Source organism: Choloepus didactylus, chromosome 2, assembly GCF_015220235.1.
Source record: "Choloepus didactylus isolate mChoDid1 chromosome 2, mChoDid1.pri, whole genome shotgun sequence".
Lineage (NCBI taxonomy): Eukaryota > Metazoa > Chordata > Mammalia > Pilosa > Megalonychidae > Choloepus > Choloepus didactylus.
In genome coordinates, this window is record NC_051308.1 from 197,273,694 (window position 1) to 197,290,768 (window position 17,075).

The following is a 17,075-nucleotide window of genomic DNA, read 5'->3' on the forward strand; positions in this document are numbered from 1 at the left end:
GCATGTTACTCTCTTTTAATATCTGAGGCTCCTTTAAATTTATAGAAGTCACAGTGAATGTAATAATCAGGAACCTTTTACTAGAGTAGTTTGCAGTTTTGGGCCCTCCTCCATTTTTCATAAAATGTGCCCCCTTTTACAGTACCTGCTAAACAGTAAGTTATAAGTGTGTGAAATTTCATCCCCTTCCCTCCCAAAAATTTCATTCCTTTTAGTATATATTTTATGTTGGAGTACACCTTAGTAAAAATCTGTGACTTATGTAATTATGAGTGTGATTGAAAGAAACTGAACCATATCCTGTTTTGAATTAAAATGAGATTACTTTTCCCCAGATCTGATTCATTAGTAATCCTGGTTTCCATTAGCAAGATAGAAAAGATCTGTGCTTCAGAGACTGAACAGTTTACTAATCATTAATATATGCTAGTCATCAGATGTTCTGTTTATTTTTATTTCCAAAATTTAGATTAAAACATTTTATCTCCCCATTTGTAATTTTCTAATATGAAGAACTGGGAAATATAAGCTACTATCTTTTGTTTCTTCAACAAAGCTAACATGACCCCACACACACAGCTTTACCACCATTATCAGCCCCCACTGCATGGGGGTTCATTATACCTGGTTTCTGATTAATCATTTCCTTTCATTCATTTTCTCAGTCCTGCCTTCTTCCTTCCTACCCTCCCTCTTATCTCTTTAGTGAGGATTGTTTCTTCTTTGTCTTTTCAAATTTGTTATATTTGGCATTCAGTTTTGGGGGTTGATTTGGCAACTTTTTATTCCCCTCCTCAAATGGTGCTACAATGGGTAGGTTGTTTGATTTATCCAAATCTTTTATAGTTAAAAATAAAACCATTTCCAGTTGCCACTGCACTGTTGTCATTGTTTTCCCCTTTGGGTTTAAGATTGCAGGAATCCAATTGCTGTGGAAACCATTTATCCCTTTATGACATCTGACTCTGATGAATACCACATGCAGTTAGGTTGACAACTTTGGCCCTGCCACTGAACAGACTAGCATACTTCTATCTCTTCAAAAAGAAAAAAATACCAGAATTATGAGAACCTCACTTTTTCTCTGAAAACAACTTGTTTTTCCCATGCCTATTTTTGTTCTAATGTTTTGAGCTGAATTTGTTGCTACTGACAGTATGCTGTGTATAGTGACTTTGTTGTATGATCTTGGGGGTAAGAAGCAGAGTTCCATGGCCATGAAAAATATTTGATATCTGTGTTGTGAAGTGCTACCTCAAATCCTTATATATTATTAGAAGAAACTGATAAGTGGGAACTTTCTAATTTGGTGCTGTCCATTGGTCCTACAAGCTCTCAATGATTGTGGTTTGAAATCTCAAAATGAACATAATTCAGGTCGTAGGAAGATTAATCACATTAATTAAAACTTTACTAAAGTCTCTATTTGATTTGAACAAATTGTTAGTTAAGCCTACTAGAAAGTCTCAGCTGGCTGTGTCATCCATGTATATTTCTCAACTGCTTCCAAAAAAGTAGAGTGATTTGCCTATACCTGGTAGAAAACTGATCACTTGTTTTTTTATAGTTAATTGAATGGCTATGTGATTTTGAAGGCTGTGTCGCTTCAATATGCTTTGTGTAGTTAAAATTAGTGCTATATGTTATTTAAAATCCAGTATGATTATTTTCATAATTATTTTTCCTTCTAGTTCATTTTCACAAAAAGAGAATTTTGGACATACACAATTTCCAGTCAAAATTGTCTTGAAATTGAATTCTGAAAATCACTAATTCTTATAGACTTCTTTCTTTCTCTTTCTTTCTTCCCCTCTCTCCCTCTTCCCTTTCTTCCCTTCTTTCTTTCTTCCTTCCTTTTTTGGGTGCTATCCTGTTCAGCTAGTATTTAATATCACTTGTGAGGCTAGGACTGTGATGGGTGATATCTGTGTGACTGTGTGATACCTGCTTAATCCGTTGGTGTGAAAGCAACAAGGACTTATTTTCTCCCTTTTGTAGGAAATGGCATTCCAACTGTTTTTTGACATCTTTAATTTCAGAGGTTGCCAACGATCAGATCAGGGTCAAGACTGACTTCAAATATTTTAGAAAGAAGCAGAAAGAAAAATGAGATCCTAACTTTCTAGTCTTCTGATCTACACATCCTATTGATAAGCTGAAGCTATATGGGTGTGAAATTTGGTATGGAGGCTTAGGCTGCTTGAGCACCTTTTATCCCATAATAGTTGTGGAATGTGAGGATCTGAATTTTCATGGGGACGCTGAAATTTCATGACCAACAATGGATTTCTTAAGGCCTTGTCATTTCAAATTGCCATGAAGTCTGATTATTGCTGTTCTAAATGTATATATGAAGCCGCCTCCCCGGGAAGTTATCGCAATGGTGCTAACTTGTCTTGACATTGTTGCCAACAGGCAGTTTTAGTGGCCCTTAACAAGGTGGTCTAGTTTCTGTAGTCACAGCACAGGTTTGGGGGAGGATTCAGCCTAAATTTCTGGGATGAATTTCTACAGACAAGAAATATATTGGCTTTAAAAATTAAGAGGTTTGATTCTGTTTTGAATTTGGATATCAAATGAATCTGAGCACATGACATTTTAATGTCATTCGTCTTTTCAAATAGATTTACCTTCTAATGCATGTGACAACAGGACTTTGCTCATCAGCTAGAACATACATTTCAGAGGAGTTGTTACCTAAAATATTATCATAAGGCATAAGAAAACACACGATTTAAGTTGCCTTTCATGAACATAATTAAGAATTAATAAGCCAGTACCAGTGGCTAGTCCTCAGAATTTCCACTGTTTTGCCTTTTGTGACCTGTGTTATTAAAAGTCCATTATTTTTACAGACTTTATTAAATTGGATCTTATTAAAGCATTCTATATTTGCATTTGGTCTTTCATAATTCATTATTATTATGACATTTACTTTTTACCATCAGATCTGAAAACATATCATAAGCTACCCTTTTCTCTTGAAAGAAATGCTAATTTCAAACAGTCCTCTAATAGAAGAGAAAAGCTTTATCAGTTTTTTCATTTATTCCAGATCGTGTTAAGAATACTAATGCTAGACTTCAGTATGCTAATATCTCTGAGCTTTTTTGGTCAAAAGCTTAGAATTATTATTTTTACCCCATACTAAGTATAAAACTAGAAGGCCTACTACTACTGCAGAAAATACAATTCTAAAGTGCACTTCTTGATTCTGAAGACTTGTGAAAATGTTTTCATTGCTAAATCCTGTTTCTTAGGATGATGCTAGTCAATTTGTCTCTGTACCATGTCATATTGTTTGTCCTATTTAAGAAATTCTCTCCTTGAAATTCATTTGGCTTGTTTTTCTCAAGTATAGGGTAGTACAGCTTACTGTATTTAGGACTAAGAATTCTATGCTGTCAGCCTCAGGCAGCATGTAGGATGTGCTTTCTGATTTTCTATAGATAATAATATCTGTATCATTCATGACTGACTTGAAAAGTCAACATAGCAAGAATTTATATATTGATATCAGGCCAGTTCTCTAATTTTAACATGTCTAATAAAACAGTGAGTTTATGTTGGGATGCTAATAAATTTATTAAAGTCTGAAATGAAACTTACTTTGGATTTTGTCTCATTTTAGATTTCTGACAATGTGCAATAGACACTTTGGCAGTGTTGTTGCACAAACTATTCGGACTCAAAAAACAGATCAGTTCCCACTTTTCCTGATTATTATGGGAAAGCGATCATCTAATGAAGTCTTAAATGTGATACAAGGTAAAGTACATGTCACATAGGGAGTAGAATCCTCTTGTGCACGTGATAACCTTATCATTTTTACCATTAAAGCTTACGATATTTCCTTCTATTGATAAATATTTTTGCCTTTTAAAATATGAAACATCCTTAAAATATAGAACATCTTCAAAAAGTATAGGTGCTATGAAAAATGAAATAAATATGTTGCATGAAAATCCAACAGAAAAATCTTAATGATATTGCATAGGCCTTGGGACATAGGATATTCAAGTTAATTGTTCATAATTAATGAATTCCCTAAACTAACATTTGTCAAATATGACATTTCTTACTTATATTGATTTCTTGCTGTAATGTTGGTTAGTTGAAATAATGCTTATCTTTAGTTATCCAGAAAATCCAGTGACTGTATATTGCAAATTGAATTGGTCACAGTGGCAGTTGTTTCTCCTTATTGTGTAAATCCATGTCTAAGATGCAACCCTGAGGCATGAAGCTATAGGATGCCTGTGAATTTAACCATAGTACACATTCTTTACACAAAAATAAGTGAATGGTTTTTTACAGTTATTAATGCGCACAAAGGATTAGTATAAAATATTACCTTCTTCATGGCAAAGCTTAAATTGAAAACAATATATCTTCTCTATGCCACAGGAAAAAAAGATTTTTCAAGTGTCCCAAGCTAAAGCTTGCTGGGGTATTCAATGTCTTCCCCCATTTAAGTAGAACTTCTGTAGCAGATAATATGATGGGGAAGGGGAGATAAATTCCAGTGCTTTAAAAACTGAGATAAAACAAAACCTCTGGTTATTTCCTATTTTCTCTATAACTAGAGCACGTAGCTTCATAAACAGTATTAAAGAAGACCTGCTGGGGGAAATGATTTGCAAAGAGTAAATGGATAATGAAAATAACATTTCATTTCTGCTTTCCCTGCACAGGCAATAATGCAATAGCTAGCAGTTCTCAAAATGTGGTCCATGGACTCCCCCACCCCACCCAAAAGGTCCCGTCAACCGTTTCATGGGACCCACAAGTTCAAAATATATTTCATAATACTACTAGGACTTAACCAGCTTGCCCTTGGTTAGGCAGGTTACTTAGTCTCTCTAAACCTTGGTTTTCCTCTCTGTAAAATGAAAATAATAATGACTCCTTCATAGAATTCTTGTACAGATTAAACAAGATGAGATATATAAAGTTCTTAGCCTAGTCACTGGATTTTAAACAATGGTAGCTCTTGCTAGAATTATTAAATAGCTATGTTTTCATAACTTGAAAGAAGTTTTGTCCTCATGACTTCAACATTCTTCTTCATAGTCCTCAAGTCTGAATATTCTGAAATTTTCAGTATGCTGCTTTATTCTTTCTTATTGAATATGTGAAACTCTTCTTTAATTAGATAATAGCATACTAATGTGTATTTTTTTAGACTGTAGTTATTCCTTTCTGATTAATTCTAGAATGACTTACCATTTTTTAATAACTTTAATAATGTGAAGTTTGGCAATCTCCATATGTTGCTAGGTAACACAACAGTGGATGAGTTAATGATGAGACTCATGGCTGCAATGGAGATCTTCACAGCCCAACAGCAAGAAGATATAAAGGACGAGGTAAGGTCAAAGATTAAGGAGACATTTAATAGAATTTTGATGAGGTAATTTGTCAAATGATGATGCATGCCTATGTTATGATTGATAAATAAGGATGATGAAGGTACATTTCCAGATTAACTACAACCTACTGTGTCACTGAGTTTACCTTTCACTCTGTTCTTTTCATGACTCCAAGACCCAACAATTTGTTTAAATTTATGGGCTGCTTACACTCTGCTAGATTTGGGGAGCTACTAGGAGGTAGAATTGCAGGAAATGAATTTTGAAGCATATGTTTGAGGAAACTCCAATCCAAAAAATCATATGTACTTTATGGGTTTTATCACTTGCTTTTAAGGTCCTACTACTCTTTTTGTGTATTGAGATTAATTAACAATAAATACATTTTACATTTGAACATATTTTTGAAGAACTATGAGAATTAGTAAAAGATCTCCAGAATTCTGAGTTTCTCAATCTCCCAAACATATTCAGATGGTATAGATGACATGAGCATGGAACCTCAATTAAAATAAAAACAATACTGATAATGACAATAGTAGTCAACACTTACCAAGTTTCGTGATGTGCCAGGCACTATGCTAAGCACTTTACATTTCTCATCTCATGTGGTCCTCACAACAACCCCATGATGTCATATATTAGTCAGAGTTCTAGAAGGAAACAGATGGTGCTTTCAACTAGGTTATTTGAGTTTAATAAGGGGACTGTTTATAAAGATGTGGGGCTGAGTTTAAGGAAATCAACAAGTCGTGGTACAAGTAGTGGCTAGGGGGAACCATTACTAAACCCTATGCCTGAAAGTCTAGGAGAGGTTGCTGCATGGAGAGGGCAGCTTTTGATAGAGGGATATAGCTAACCTGGTAGAAATGAAGCCAGGGGAATAATCACTTTCCTTCCACACTCTGATCTCCTGCTAGTACTTCCAATTGGAAGCCTCTTTGGGCACAAAAATGGTGAGTATAGATCTAGAGGAGCAAATGGAAGATAATCTAGCACAGAATTGGCACTATTATTTCCACCCTTCAGATAAGAAAACTGAAAGTCAAAAAAGTTAAGTAATTTGCCCAAGATCACACAGCTAGTAAAGAACCACAATAATAATCTCAAGTGATCATTAGTATTTTATCAAGAAATTTCTTTATTTGGAAAATAGTTTAAGATTAATAAATGAAACAAATATTAGCAGTTGTAGATTTGAGATGCTAAGTTCACAGATACAGTATTTGTAAAATTATACTTTTTAATTTTCTGTTTGTTTTTAATTAAGGGGTAAAAAGCAAAGATTACCATAGATGAAATTAGAGTGATATCTGGCAATGATGAAAAGTTTCCAAGTATAATGAGTGTTTTCAATAGAATACTCTTTAGTCATTGCAAATGAGATCATGTAGACAATTTTAATATAACCCCTGTATTATTGTATTTTTCCTTATTCATTTGTTTCTGGCTTTTAGACTGTGAATCTGTTAAAAGCCTTATTGTATTCATGTTCATAACTCTATACCCTAAAGTGTACCAAGGACTCAAATATTTGTTGAATGATTGAATATATGACTACATGAAAGGAGTTATGTGAAATAATGTGATTTGAAAAAATAGTACTTGATTACATTGATATAAAAACTGATGTATCCACATTAACAAATATGAAAATTTGAAGTGATATAACTAGTTTACTGTTTCATTTACTCTGAAGGAAAAGCCGTGGAGTATGTGATGGAAAGATATTTATCTGTTACTATATAAATTGACAGTGACATTTTGAAATAATGAAGTACTGTACTTAGTTAGGAATTTGTAATAATAAGTGTGTTGCCATTCAAGATTACATTTATCCTGGAAGAGAGGCATTGACTGACAATAATTCACTAAACACATTCTTCAGCCATTTAAATCTTGAGTCTCATTAGTACCAGATTTACAGATTATGTTGTATAATAATATGAATCCACAATATTTGCATGCATATTCCCAGTTCATTCTTTCATCTTAATTTGTGTTCCCCATAATTCATTGATGAAGAAATTGACTTTAATTCCTTTAATACTGAGCACAAAATTTAATATGAGGGTTACAGGAAAAACCCAATGCTCCATATAATTGAAATTGTTTTGAAATTTAACTGGAAGAGATAAGAATTTCTTTCTTTTTAGAGTTTCTTCATGAAAGTTATCATTCAGGTCATAAGTAGATTTCTTTTTTAACTTTAAATAATTCTTTTGGACTATGCATAAATCATAATGATTTGGAATCAAGTGACTATTTGACAGAGAAAACTCTTCCATATACTTGTGAACTTGCCTTTATTTAAAAAAAAAATTAAATTATAAATAGGACTTTCATCTTAAATTTGCAATTAAAATCCAAATTAGTGAACAGGATTGGAAGATGGCTTCCTAGATCTGGCTTCCTAGATGTGAATTTATTTAAACTTAACTTTGGTTAAGTTACATCTAAGCACTGCAGTAGTTCCATTGTATTAGTGAAGACAGAGAAGCCTTTACTATATAGAGTATTAAATAAACCTAAGCTTGAGCCATATTCATACTCTGAATCATTCTTCACTGGCCCAGAGCCTTTATATCCTTGGTTGCTCTATCTCTAACTAGAAAGTATAGATTATATAAGCTTCTTTTTTTGTTTGTTTTTGTTTGTTTGTTATTTAAATTCAGTTTTATTGAGATAAATTCACATACTATCGTCATCCATGGTGTACAATCAACTGTTCACAGCACTGTCATACAGTTATGCATCCATCACCACATTCTATTTTTGAACATTTTCCTTACACCAGAAAGAATAAAAATAAGAATAAAAAATAAAAGTAAAAAAGAACACCCAAATCATCCCCCCATCCCACACTATTTTTTTTTCCTTAAAACTTTTTATTATGGATTTTTTTTATTTATTAAGATTGATTCATACACCATACAATCATTCAAAATATACAATCAGTTGATCACATTACCATCATATAGTTGTTCATTCATCACTCCAATCTATTTTTTTTAACATTTTCCTTGTACCAGAAAAAGTAATAATAAGAATAAAAAAAAAATAGTGAAAAAGGAACACCCAAATTGTACCCCCCTCCCACACTAATTTTCCTTTAGTTTTTTTGCCCCCATTTTTCTACACTGGATAAAGGGAGTGCGATCCTCAAGGTTTTCGCAATCACACCGTCACCCCTTGTAAGCTACATAGTTACACAATCGTCCTCAAAAGTCAAGGCTCCTGGGTTGGAGTTTGATAGTTTCAGATATTTACTTCAAGCTATTCCAATACACTAAAACCTAAAAAGGGATATCTATATAGTGCATAAGAATGCCCACCACAGTGACCTCTCGATTCCATTTGAAATCTCCCAGCCACTGAAACTTTATTTCGTTTCATTTTGCGTCCCCCTTTCGGTCAAGAAGGTGTTCTCAATACCATAATGCTGGGTTCAGATTCATTCCCGGGAGTCATAACCTGCGTTGCCAGGGAGATTTACACACCTGAGAGTCAGGTCCCATGTTGGCTTAGCTAGAGAGAGAGGACCACATCTGAGCAAGAAAGAGGCACTCAGGGGGAGACTCTTAGGCACAATTATAAGCAGGTTTAGCCTCTCCTTTGCAGTAACAAGCTTCATAAGGGCAAGCCCCAAGATAGAGGGCTCAGCATACCAAGCCGTCAGTCCTCAATGTTTGTTGTTTTCTTTCAACACCTGTGCATTTTCCCCTGGCTCCTCATATTTTTTATTCTCTGCCCAAATTACTTTGGTTTGTGTCACTATTTCACGGTAACCTATGCAAACCTACCAGGTCTCATTTCCTATTAAAAAGTTCCATGTAATTATGGTATTTGAACAAACTGTACAAGTTAAATTGCTTAGGAAATAGAGATCCTGCACCAACTAAACATCTCTTCCCTTGGTCTCACATGGAATTTGAGGTTTTAAAACACAGTCAGTATTGTCCTTTACCCTTTGGCCCTATTTGCCCTAGTCCTAACCACATCTGCTTTATTCATATTTCTCCTTGAAGTCTGGACTCTTTTTAGGCTTTTTAAACAGTTGCTATATGTTCTAATTCTGGCATTCATATCTGCCAAGTTCTAGCTCTGAGTTTCAGGTGTCACACAGATACCCAATGTTCTAGAGACCAAATCAGGTTATACACAAAGGGATCAGCATCTCAGAGTTTGGAGATAGCCATTACAATTCAGGAATAGATTTGACTGTGTAAGAGTTTACAATCTAGGGACTGTTACAGTAAGCGTTCCCCTGATAAGCTGTGCTCTAAGATTCATTTCTGAGTTAACACATTGTAGTTAGTCCATATTGGTGAGGCATTATAGTGTTTGCCTTTGTTTCTGGCATACATCACTCAAAATGCTGTCAACAGAATCCATTTGTGTTTCATAGCTTCACTCCTTTTCACAGTTGCTCAGTATTCCATTGTATGCATGCACCACAGTTCACCATTCTCTTCCTCAGTCAATATACCCTTAGGTCACTTCCACCCATTGCAAATCATGCATACTTTCTCTATAAACACCTGTGTGCAAATGTCCATTCATGTCTCTGCTCTCAGAGCTTCCAAATACATACCCCATAATGAGGTTGCAGGACCTTATGGCCCCCACATACTTAGCTTCGTACGGAACCACCACACTGACCTCCAGAAATAAGCCTCTGTTTTTGACTGAACTGCCAAAGCTTTCTTTTTAGACATTTTCATTAACATTAGTAGAATTTTATAAATGTTTACTATGCATCTACCAAGCATATAGCACTGAACTAGGTCCCAGAGTCAGAGAGATGCTTTGCTTAATAAGGGGCTTTTGGCAAAGAGGGGATGAGGGGGAAGAAAGCAAGTGTCCATACATGAAGGCAGCCACAATTTAGTATCTAATTTTACTTAAAGCCTGGTTCCAATTAATACCTGCTTTATAATAGTAAATGGTTTCATTTTTTTTCATATGCATGACTTTTTAGCCATGGGTGATCTAGAAGCCTCTAGTAATCAACAGTTTATGACACTTAGTTCCTGATCTATAAATTGTTTCATTCATTTGTTTGTTCATTAATTCAACACTAATTTATTTAGAATCCTCTATCCTAGGTATGAGAATTACTCCCCTCCAGGATAACTCCCAATCCAGATATTGGAGATCAGGCAGATTTCAAGGGCGATTGGTTACATTTTTCTTATTTCTTTGGTAATTCTAATACATTAGTGGAACATGGGTAAACTGTGCCAGAGGGGCATGGCAGCTTTTTGTGTTGCCAAAAGAAATTGTTAGTTTTCTGGTTTGTTCCAAGAAACGTAACTTTTTTTTTTCCTGAACCTTGCCTTTGTCTGTTTTCAGGACTCCACTCCTTTTCCTTTCTGTGTGTAAAATCCCACCATTGTTGTACCCACTCTCTTTCCAGAACTAAGAGTAAGAAGCAGGATACAGACTCTGGCTTCTGTTGCTGTTTTCTTTCAAACGGGAATAAGTCATCACAAGCCACACAGAAAGCAACTAAAATAATCTCTTTATCCAAAAACTAAAACAGAACTTACTACACATACCAACCCTTAACAGGATTTTTTTACTGTTCTTCTTTTAAAAAATATATCTGGACCATTTCCTAAAACTAGCAAAAATACTCATTGGTCAATAGTTCTGTTAGGAGAATTTTTCCCTGACGTGACTGTATATAACTTTATATGTGAAATGCAAAAAAACAAAAATGCACTATTTTTAAACATCAGAATTCCACTGGAAATGCAAAAGTCATAGAAGTTATCCAAAAGTTACTTTGAGGAGGAAGGGCTGTGTTAACTATTAATGATTAGCACCTAAATGGATTTGAATATGCCCTAGATGCCTTTCTGTAGATAGTTACTTTCTGCTCAGAAAAAAAAAAGATTCTTTATCCAGTGGTTTTTCTCCATTTGAAAGGCCCAGATCACAGAAAGTGATAATTTCTCTCATCTTGATTTGTATATTCATTTCATAAATAAATTTATTGAGCTTTTATTATGCAGTAGACACTATGTGGACATTGGAAGCATAACTGTGAGCAAGATAGACAAGGTTGTTAGGCTTATAACCCAGCAATTCCAAGAAAGCCTATCAAGTGTTTTGGCAGATAAAGCTCAAGGAGCAGTTACCAAATTAAGCCAGGCATGGTATGGGCAAATTGTATTGTGGTAAGAGCACACACAGATGGGCTCTTATAAATTCTCCCAGTGCAAGCTATGAGGCAGATAGAACAAGTAAGAATGAAGATAATAACAGCCATTCTTCAGGTTTCTGCTACATGCCAGACATAGTCTTGGTCTCTAGGGCAGTGTTTCTCAGTGTGATTCCTGGACTACTGGAGTACCTAGTTATCTACCAAGGGTCCCAGTTAGGTATGAGAAAGCATTAAATCCATTCTGTTCACATTTATTTCATATATTTAAATGTAAGATTAATTATGATATCTCTCCAAATCTCATTTCATTAATTATATTTGTTACAGTTTAATAGATCGCTCATGTGTAACAAAGATTGCATTGGTGGTTTAGTCTTGGCAAACATTCATTTAACAGGAGTGATTGACTTTGGCTTCTGCACATTCATGTCATTCACCTGTTATTGTTAAATTGATATTCATTTTTCCTTGCTTAAATTAGTTCTGTTCATAGTTCCCCCAAATTAGGCATAGCTCAAAAGTGGATCATTAAGGCATAAAAGTTGTGATAAAAATAGAATAAATGCTGCAAATCAGTATAACATAGTTCAAACTAGTTCAACATTAGTATAAGCATAATTCAAAGAATTCCTATGCTCGTATAGAAGATGCCAAGACAGCTGACTCTGTAATGATTTCACGCTAGTTGCCAGAGAAAATTTTGATTAGAAAGTGACTATATATGAAAGTTGATTACATAGAACAAGTGATCCATTTACCCCCAGTGCCAGTGTTTCTCCATTATGAAATTTTTTCATAATGCCTTGAGAGTTTTTGTTTCATCATTAAATAATGCCCAATGAAATCAATATAATTTTTTTCAGAACAAGAGAAAAATGATGCTTTCTACTTTTAAAAAAATAATAAAAGATTGATCTTTTTGCCAAAGGCAGAGAAGAGAGACCAAACCACGGAAGAGAAATTGTTTACAATTGTACTCCTTGAGGTAAAAATGGATGCAAATTCCATTAGTGCCAAAAACTTATAAAACCACAAAGTTAACAACAAAAAGTTAAAGTTTATTCTCAAAAAAGACAGCAGAATGAGTTCTTAGAAAACTTGTTTCATCCAGTGACATGTTAGAGAGCATGCAGTGGCCATGGGTGACCTGCGCAATGACTGTATTGTGCACACTACTAGATATATTGCTTTACAGTTGGATGAAGCCACTGATATGTGCAAAGAATTAGTTCTTGGCATATGTATTTTATGTATGAGGAAAAAGTATTTGTAACTCTTCTTTTTATTTATCAGTAAGAAATGTATGTTACAAGAGAAGATTTTTACTTAATGATTATTTTGCAAGATGTGAGTTAGATTAGAAAACATGAGGCAGAATTCATACTGATGAAAAACTGTAAGTTCAGCATATTATGGCTATTCAAATAAAAGAAGATTGCACCTGAATGTCAATCCCTATACTGCTTTAGTAAAATGAATAGCTGGTAATTAACAATGTGTCCCTCAAATCTTGATACAGTATTGAAGAAAATAGAGAAATTGCTTATATAATCTTAGGCAGCTTCAAGTAGACATCTTTTTAGTAGACTGTTTTAAATAATGGAAGGGGGGTTGAAGATATTCTTTCTGCTCAGATAAGTATGCTGATTATCTAAGGCAGTAGTCTCAGTGTCACCTGGGAACTTGTTAAAAACGCAATATCTCAGGCTTCATCCCAGACCTGCTGAACGAGAATTCTGGGGTGGGACCTAGCAATCTGTTTTAACAAGCCCTCCAGATGATTCTGATGCACACTAAAGTTTGAGTTCCTCTGATCTAAAGGGAAAGATGTGAGCACAAGTTTTTGTAATGAGGGATGAGATTAAAACTTTTTATGACACTGATAATAAAGGTAAAAATGCAAGAGACTTTCTCAAATTTTATATCTAAGCAGTATATTTTTTATTGAGATGAAAGTCAAAACATAAAATTTTAACAACAAACACTTGTTAAGTATCTGCTAGTGGCAGAAAGATAACTTGCTGTAAATATCTCTTATACTTTTCATGATAATTCTATGAGATAGTTATTATTAGTTCCCTTTTATTGAGGAGGAAATTGAGGCTTATAGAGGTTAAGTAATCTGCCTAAGGTTACACAGCTATGTCACAACCAGAACACACACTTCTGAACATTTCATACATCATGCTCCCTTGTAAAGCTGAGGTACAATTACATTAAAGATTCGTGGGATAAACTGAACCAGCATCTCTACCAAGATCAGGAAGAATCAGAGTGGGCTAACCTGGAGACTAAGTCAGATATTCCCAGATTTTCAAATATTATATTCACTTGAGTAGAACAGAAAGTTTGTCATAACTATTTACTGTTGTGCATGGAATAATGCTTACTGTTAAAAAAAATCATATCCACACCCTCTTTATTTACATTTGCTGCTCTTAAAGTGCCTGCTGATGGATCAGTTCATGCATGCCTGACACTTTAGTGTAGAAGTTAATAATTTGTCATATATGAAACTAATGTAAGGAGATTTTTGACTCAACTTTGGCATTACAATTCAACACACCTGCTCAGAACCAGCCCTCCACATAGTTTCCTCCTTTGCCTGAGGTGGAGACTTCTTCGTGGATTACAGTAACACTTTTTGACAAGCTTAAATGGGGTGGGGCTGTCATGTAATGGCAGAACACAATTGATAATATCTCAGTAATTCTTTTTTTATTTGAGCTTTCAACATGTATTACTGTTAAAGCATTCATTGTTACACATCTGATCCAACCTGCCCACTTTTTGTTTTTATTAACAGTAGGATCTAACAAAATATTTTTATTTTTCTCGTTATTCACTATTACTTGGCTTTGGAAGCAATATATTTATTTCATTTTCTTTTATATACTTTAGTTTTAAAAGTAACTATCTTATTGTTTTCCAAATAAAAATTAAAACTTTCTGCTTATTCTAAAGTCTTCTCAAGTGGCTATTGAGACTTTCCCAATGTCATAAACATAACAGACACGTAAAGAAAATGTTAAATGAAACTCTCTTAAGGGAAATCCTTTAAAAAGAATCAGAAGAAACTGTTCATGCCTTAAATGTTACGTTAACCTAAATCCTTATCTTTGGGGAGAGGCATATCCCTCATGGTTATTTCTTTTCCAATGGACCTTATATGGCAATGTTGTGAGAAAGAATTTAGAGGGTAAAAGTACTTTTGCACTTATGTTTTACCTTTACCTCGAATCAGTTTGCTACCAGATTAAGAGCCTAACACTGTGGTTGTTTCTGGGGAGGTTAAAATGAAAAGTGTGAGAGTCAATTTTATTCCTTTAAGGAACTTACCACCTAACGTTGGGGGAGTCTTACAAAAATTTCCCAACAATAGTATGTTATATGAGCTAGAAGAATTCAGAAGGAGCGTTCCTTGTAGTCAGGAGGAACTTCAGAAGAGGTAAGGTCTGAACTGGTTCTGTAAAGTACAGAACATTTTGCATGTGCAGAGGTAGGAGAGAGCATTACAATGTGGGGAAAACATGAGCAAAGTAATAATGTCAAGAAGTTGAAGTAATGTTGGTCCAGTTCATATGAACAGAGAATTTGTACAGAAAAATAGCAGAAGAACAGATTCAATACCTTCCATTAGTATTTTTAATAACCACCTTTGCCTCCAAATTACTTTTCTCTGATGCTTTTGTCTCTTATGGGTGATTCTGAGAATCCTCTGACACTTTTCTTCTGGTTACAAAATTGCCTTGATAGGGTAACTATCCAATTACCTATCATACCAGCAAAAACATAATTGCAATATGGTAGGAAGATGTACAGCCATGGTGTACGTGTAAGTACAGAGATGACACAAAGAAGACTTCTCAGAGGAGGAAATACTTAAGGTTTAAAGGATGATGCATAGGAGTACAGCAAACAAACCACCATTAATTCATTTGACCACTTAAACCAACGGTCAATTTTTATTTAGGACCTGCTCTATGCTGTGCCCCCACTGTGGTAAGCACAGGGAGATAAAAGGATGGCACAGTTCTTGAGATGTTCATAATGGATAATTTCTATGATGTGAGTGCATGCAGGTTTAAATTTGCCTAGCAGAGTTAGAAAGACCTCACCAGGAAAAAAAAGTCTTATAAGCTGAAGCTAACAAGATTAGCAACAGTGTGGCAGGTAGGCTTGCAAGTGAAGTATCTTCTAGGAGAAAGAAGGGTACCTTTACCAGCAGATGACTAGATTGGAAGTATATACCATCTGCCGAAAGAGACACATATCATAATTAAATGTGGGCTACTTGGTTATTAGCAGAAAGATTCTAATTTCAGATTAGCTATTTCATTTCAACAATAGCCATATATACCTCCCATTTCCTATTAAACTCATTTGGGCGGGGGGGTGCTTAAACAACAGGAATTTTTTTCCTTACTGTTTTGAGGTGAGAAGTCCAAAATCAAGCCATTAGAAAGGTGATGCTTTCACCCTGAAGATTGTGATGTTCTGGGGCTGTCTCGGGCAGATACTTGGTCATTGTTTTTTCTGTCACATGGCAGTGCACATGGTCATGTCTTCTCATTGCTTTTCTGGGATCTGTTGACAGTCTTCCGCCTGTTCTCCATAGCTTCTCTTTGCTTATAAGGACTTCAGCCATATTGGATTAAGGCCTACCCTCATTCAGTTGAGGGTAAACCTTAAACAATGACATCTTCAAAGGTCCTATTTACAAATGGATTCACACCCACAAAACCCAGGGCATTACTATACTCATCTTTGCAGACTGCTTTTTAACAACAAAGAAATAATTCCCCACACTCCACACTTCTAAATTGTTGTTGTTAGAGGTTTTTGGGTTTTGTTTATTTTATGTCTGGACATATGTAGCAAAACATCCCAGAGAAAATCTTAGTGGACTAGAGAAAACTTTTGATAGAGGATTTGCTTTTGGAATTCTCAGCTGCCCACTATTGTTCTGTTGAAGCAATTCACTTCTTGTATATTAAAATAGTCATCACAGCTTTACACAGCTTTGGGGGCTTGACTTAGGTATTTTTATTTCCCTTGAATTAGAAGAGAGAATATTAAGGTGTCTGGAGAACAACCAGAACTCTCATACATTGTGAATGAAATGCAAAATGTTTCAGCCACTCTGGAAAACCATTTGACAGTTTCTCGTAAAGACAAATGTACACCTACCACTCAACACAGAAATCCCATTCCTAGTTATTACCCTGCAGAAATGAAAACTTATGTTAACAGAGAAACTTGTATACAAATGTTTATAAAATTATGTTCATAATTGCCAAAACTGGAAACAACTGTCCTTCAGGGGGTAAATGGATAAATAAACTGTTATTTCCCTGCAATGGAATAGTACTCAGCAGAAAAAAAAGCAAAAAACACTATTGATGCATAAAACAACTTGGGTTTATGGTAAAGGCATTGTGCTTACTAAAAAAAAAAAAAGTCTCTAAAGGTTTCATACTGTATGATTCCTTTATATGATATTCTTGAAAACACAAAACCATCGGGACAAA

At 34.8% G+C, this 17,075-nt stretch overlaps 1 protein-coding gene across 1 annotated transcript in view; it reads left to right on the top strand.

Annotated features, from left to right (window-relative positions):
- The window catches only part of FAF1 (Fas associated factor 1), a 618,418-nt gene that overhangs the window by 517,394 nt on the left and 83,949 nt on the right, over positions 1–17,075 (top strand). The window contains exons 14-15 of the mRNA XM_037827260.1: positions 3,632–3,768; positions 5,281–5,369. Coding sequence (XP_037683188.1) covers positions 3,632–3,768; positions 5,281–5,369 — 226 coding nt within the window. The remainder of the gene's footprint in view (positions 1–3,631; positions 3,769–5,280; positions 5,370–17,075) is intronic.